Source organism: Myotis yumanensis, unplaced genomic scaffold, assembly GCF_028538775.1.
Source record: "Myotis yumanensis isolate MYYU_CA2020_CCGP unplaced genomic scaffold, mMyoYum1.0.hap1 SCAF_14, whole genome shotgun sequence".
In the NCBI taxonomy this organism is placed as follows: Eukaryota; Metazoa; Chordata; class Mammalia; order Chiroptera; family Vespertilionidae; genus Myotis; species Myotis yumanensis.
In genome coordinates, this window is record NW_027223765.1 from 6697691 (window position 1) to 6703690 (window position 6000).

General features: G+C 51.0%; 1 protein-coding gene across 1 annotated transcript in view; it reads right to left on the minus strand.

Moving 5' to 3' along the window:
• Positions 1–5057, minus strand: part of ENTPD3 (ectonucleoside triphosphate diphosphohydrolase 3) — a 32814-nt gene extending 27757 nt beyond the window's left edge. Inside the window, exons 1-3 of the mRNA XM_070391548.1 lie at positions 4985–5057; positions 4149–4200; positions 812–939 (exon numbers count right to left, since the gene is read on the minus strand). Coding sequence (XP_070247649.1) covers positions 812–939; positions 4149–4188 — 168 coding nt within the window. The 5' untranslated portion in view covers positions 4189–4200; positions 4985–5057. The remainder of the gene's footprint in view (positions 1–811; positions 940–4148; positions 4201–4984) is intronic.
• Positions 5058–6000: the final 943 nt, after the last annotated feature.

Here is a 6000-nt window from a genome sequence, read left to right on the forward strand (position 1 = left end):
AACCACTGAGCCACACCGGCCAGGTGGTTTTGACATTTTTAAAGAGTTAAGAAGACAAAAACAAAAGAGGGTATGTGTAACAGAGGTTATAAATGGCCCTCAAACCCTAAAATATGTACTATTTAGCCCTTTACAGAGAGTTTGCTGGCCTCTCCCCATGTGGCAGAAAGGCTCAATGACTCTGCCTGCCTTTCATGTGACAGGCCCTTGTGGGATCACCTCCCGTCATCCTTACAGCCAAGGCTGGGGCGATATTCATGATTCTCAGCCTGCCAGAAGTCACCCAGGAGGCCATCTAGGATGGACTTATTTATCAAGGGCTGAGAAAGGTCTCTGGAAGAGAGCATAAGGTCCTGAGAAATTTTTCCGGGGGGAGAGTTAGAGGGATCATGGCACATTTCTAGGCCCAAATACAGTTCCAGGAGATCTTTTCAAGTCCTTGAATTTTTGTTCCTCCAGGCCAGGCCAGAGGAGGAGCCTGGGTCTCCTGGTCTCCACTCATGATCAGGGAGAGATGTGTGCTCTGGGGAGACGGACAAGTTGGTAAATCTTTGGTAGCCATTTATTATTGGCCACAAAGTCTAGCTTTGCTTCCAATAGTCAGGGGTCAAAGCAAAAACCACACGGTCCTTGGGAGCCTCAAACATCACAAACCCAGCATGTCCGGACCTTCTCCCTTGGGTCTGACACTGTCTTCCCCGGCTCCAGCTGGAGGCGGGAGAATGCTTTTCTTCTCTTCCAACTCATGGCTTTAGAGTAAGTGATGTCATAGCCCATTGCTCCCCTGCCGTGCCGATCCCTTCACGCTTACCTTCAGTCCGGGAAGGAGGACCTCTTTCTGGTGAATCTGGATGAGTGTGATGGCCACAAGTACCACCACGCTCAAAATCAAGACCACCAAGGCGACGACGACTGGCGTGCGGGAGAGGGCCTTGAAGCCTGAAACGGGAAGACCCAGAAGACTTACGAGGGGAAACGCAGGAACAAGACACTCGTCTTCTTTGCAGAACCCAGGAACTGGGTGCGTAGCCGTGGGCACCAGTCACTCTGGCTTTAGTGAGACCCACACGCTTAAGGTGGAGAAGCAGCTGGGTTCTAATACCCACTTATCTTTCCTCCAAAGAGTGGACTTAAACCGTGTTTGCATGGCTTTAGTTTTCTGGTATTTAGTTTTCTGTAGTATCATATTAGTCATATATGTATTAGTTTTTAATATATTTATACATATGTTATATTTATATATTTTACATTACATATATACATATATCTATATGTTGTATACAGTATTATCTTAGTTTTCGGTATGCATAGTTTAGTTTTCTGGTATTTCTCAAAGTATGTTATGCATATTACTGGTTGTCCCTGAGAAGGTTTACAACAACATTTGTATCAGTGCAGATTAGAAAAATATATATGGGTTTTCCATTAAAGCAGGTAATATTTCAGTTAAAATTAATCTCAGATAAATAAGAAGAAATTAATATGGTACTTCTGATATAATTAATGATTCACTACACGGTGACTTATTGTGGAGCAAATGATAACATGTCTAAATTTCTACAGCATTTGGGTTCCCAATAAGAACTCACACTCAGTTATGCTTGCTGTGTCTACAGTGAAGGCACTAGGTCTCCCTACATCTTCATCAACAAAGACAAACTAGACCCCAATCCACATGTCTAGTCCAAAAGGGATCATGTAATCGCTGGGATTTGTATTTTAATCATAACATGTAAACTCTATCTACCCATTTAAAAGCAAAAAAAATGAATAAGTAAGCACGTGAATACTCTTAAATTAAATATATAGACACTAAGTAAAGATCATGATATAATTACATATATAGTATAATATATGATGTATATACATATCTATAATAATAAATGAGTAATATGCTAATTAGACCAGACAGCCGAATGACCTTCCAGACGTCATTCCAGACATCCTTCCAGACAAAGCTGCCATGGTGGGGGCCGAGGCAGAGGTGGTTAGGGGCAATCAGGCAGGCAGAGGCAGTTAGGGGCAATCAGGCAGGCAGGTGAGTGGTTAGAGACAATCAGGCAGGCAGGCAGGCAGGCAAGAGGTTAGGAGCCAGCAGTCCCGGATTGCGAGAGGGTGCAGGCCAGGCTGAGGGACCCCCTGTGCTCAAATTTTGTGCACCAGGCCTCACTTTTGAAAATCAAATCTGTGGTGTAATATATATGTGCGTCTTTATTAATATATATGTGCATCTTTATTATGATACATAATGTATCATAATGAACTATGTCTATTAAATTTAAACTAATATTGCTTAACTGAATGATTACAAGCAGATTAGGTCTTAACAAACTAGTGTGGGTTCATGAAAGTTTATAGCTGCCCCATCTGATCCCCCTGCTGTGTAGACACTGCCACAAACATTTCCTAACATCAAAAGTAGTTACTTAACAGCCTCATTCTTCTACCTTCTCACTGGGAGTGAAAACTGACACAGCATCAATGGAAGGCAATGTGTCAGTATTTACTGACAATAATTGCAAATAGGCATACCCCCTGACTTGCAATCCCACCCCTGGGAATGTATTCCACAGAAGGAGTCCCATGTGTGTACAATGACACGCAGTTACTCTATGCTGACTCCTTTGTAGTAGCATCTGAAGGGGGCCCACCACCATGGATGACCTGCAGGTCTTGGATCACTTTTCTGGTGCTGGAGACCGCCAGGAACCAGTTTATCCACAGAGACAGACTCTTGTATCAACTTTTAAAGAAACCACCTGTCAGTGTCAGCTGAAGGGATTTCCCCCCTAACAAGACGTGGTGGAGGTTTAATCTGCCAGGTTAAATTTGTCCTTTGGGAGGAATGTAACAAGTTAGTCTGTACGTGTGATGTTACCGGATCTGTGTTAACATTTCCAAGTGTTTCGGGAAAAACCTGGAGATCAAAGTAAATCAGCTCCTTAGATACAATTTCCCTTTAAAGAAAAAGAAAAAAATTGGTATAAATTGCCCCCACTAGCCTACCATCGTATCCTTTTGGAAGACAAGAATACCCAACGTAGGGGCACAACCTCTGGCCACCGGAGGGAGGCGGGGTGGTAGGTAAGCAGTCTCCTGACCACAGCCACACGCTGGCCTCCCCAGTCCTCTGCGCTTCAGCAGATTTGGGTAAAAGGCTATGATTACCTTCAGCAAACACTTGCCCCAGCAGAAAAGTCTATCACGAAGCAAAATGGACTAGACCAGGTCTCATTCATTTAGGGAACAGGGCCCACGGCTGTGCTATCATTAGGGCGGGACACACACTGTAATTATCAAGTGCCGACCTGGGAGAGGAGAGGCCAGAGGCTCCCGGACTTTCATATGAGCAACAACGGCAAAGAGTGCTCCAGGGCAGGCAGGTGGGGCAAACTTGGAAGTGTGTGTGCATGTGTGTGTGCATGTGCGTGTGTGTGTGTGTGTGTGTGTGTGTGTGTGTGTGTGTGAGAGAGAGAGGGGAGGGGAGGGGAGGGGAGGGGAGGGGAGGGGAGGGGAGGGGAGGGGAGGGGAGGGGAGGAGAGGAGAGGAGAGGAGAGGAGAGGAGAGGAGAGGAGAGGAGAGGAGAGGAGAGGAGAGGAGAGGAGAGGAGAGGAGAGGAGAGGAGAGGAGAGGAGAGGAGAGGAGAGGAGAGGAGAGGAGAGAGAATTCCGCACATGTGCCTGCGGGAACATCAGCAGGAACAATGCTGACCATGCTGGGGGCTGGAGGATGCTGTAGGCGCTGCCAGCAACAACGCTTGAATGGGAATAGAGCAAAGCTCCAAGCACTTTGGAGTTCCTCACAAAATCCACATTATTCTACAGCAAACCTTACACACCGTTGGGTAAGGGAAACCACAAGGGCCAAATGAATGGATTATGCAAACCGGAAAAACCATTTAATCGAAACATGCATGTTAGCCCTTGTTTGGTGTCGCTTGGATGAAAAGCATTACTTTTCTGCGAGGAATGCCTGTGGTGAGAGCCGGTGAGCAACTCTAGCATCAAGCTCAAGAGGATACACAGCCGTTTGCCGGCCCGGGGCCGGGGATGAGAAACCCGAGCGGGCGCGGGGTTCTCTGCGATGCGATGCGATGCGATGCGATGCGATGCGGGGAAATCCCGCGGGCTGCCCGCTGCGATACTAACCTGCATGCTCGCAAGGCTGGCGGGTCAGCACAGTGAACATCTTTCCTCGCAGCTGCAGGCGAGAGAACACAGATGGTCATGTTTCCAGGGCCCCTGGCTCAAGTTCAAAACCCTCGCACACGGTTAAAACACAGACCCACTTCCTCCCCGTCAAAACCTCACGGCGGGGGTGAGGGTAGAGGTGGCGGGGGGCGCAGCGGGGGTGGGGGGTGGGGGGGGTGAACCTAGAACTTCAGAGGTAGACCCAAAGCCGGGCCTTAAATTCCAGCGTCGCCTCCCCAGATGCAAGGAAAAGGATGACAACGGGCTTGCTGGATTTTCACATTGAAAACAGTCAGAACGGAACCTGTCTTTTCCTGCAGAATTCCCCACCTGTCCGCAACCCCCGGGCAGGACAAGTCTCTCCAAAGCGCGCCGCAAGCAAGGTTTCTGTGTGGTCGCAGCCCGCGAGCCTGGGGTCCTCCTTTCAAGACCCAGAGGCGTATCCTTAGCTCCGGGCTGGGAACAGCTGCGAGAGGATGTGGGCCCCCACCCCCCCCGGAGCCAGCGCCCCAGGATCCGGGAGGCCCCAAGCCCCACGCAGTCACAGGCACCTGAGCGCCCAGCGCATCTCCGGACGCGTAGAGGCGCTCGGCTCGGTGACGGCGAGCCCGCCTCTCGGGGCTTGGCAGGGACCCCCTCCCAGCCGCCCGCCCAGGATTTGGAGTTCGGGTCCCTCGGTGCCCCCTTCCGGCCTCTGCGGAATCCGATTACGCTTCCTTCCCTCCCGGCTCTCAGCCTGACAAAGCTTCCCGCTCCTCCCTCCACGGATCAGACGCGGGGCCCCCAGTCCTCACCTGTGCGGGGCGACCCGAGGAGGCGCCGGGGCTGCCGCAGTGGCAGCCGGCGGCCAGCGTGCAGGCTTCTGCGGAGGCGCCGGGGGCGGGGCGGGGCGGGGCAGCCGCGGCCGGGGCCGCCCCCTCGGCCGGGTCCAGGCTGGGCGCCTCTTCACCTTGGTCTTGCAGCTCACTCCATCACCAGGACCCAAGTGGAAAGGAGTGGGGCTTGCGAGGCCTCGGGGGTGAGGGTGGGGGTGGAGGAGGGATGGGGGTCGGGGGTGAGGGTGGAGGTGGAGGAGGGGTGGGGGTAGGGGGGAGTACCCTGATCGCGCCGGGGCCTACACTGGGAAAGGGAGGAGGTGCCACTGCCTGCCTCCCCGGTCCCTCTGTCAAGGCCAAGAACCGTTTTGTTTCTCTTCTAGTTTCCTCCACCTTCCCCCCAAGCCTAAGTGAGGGGGCAGCGGGGGCAGAGCAGAGCAGAGACGGGACACTCCGTGGGCGCGCCCAGGTGGGCCCTGTGCTCCAACCTGCCGTGGAGTGGAGGCCAGCCAACACCTGCGAAGTTGGGGAGGCGGAGAGGAGGCAGACAGGTTTCTAGGTCACCTGGGCCGAAAGCACCAATGAATGCAGAGACATATTTCTCAAATACAGGAGTGGGCAAAAGTACTTCAAATTACCAGCCATCGTTACCTAAAAACACGAATCATAAGTAAGGATATGGAATAATAAGAAGAAGACAAATAATACAAATAAGCAATTAATGAATAAATAAGACAAGAATAAACTTCCAGCCCTGACCGGTTTGGCTCAGTGGATAGAGCGTCGGCCTGCGGACTGAGGGGTCCCGGGTTCGATTCCGGTCAAGGGCATGTACCTTGGTTGCGGGCACATCCCCAGTGGGGGCTGTGCAGGAGACAGCTGATTGATGTTTCTCTCTCATCGATGTTTCAAACTCTCTATCCCTCTCCCTTCCTCTCTGTAAAAAAATCAATAAAATATATTAAAAAAAAAACAAAACTTCCATGTACCCACAA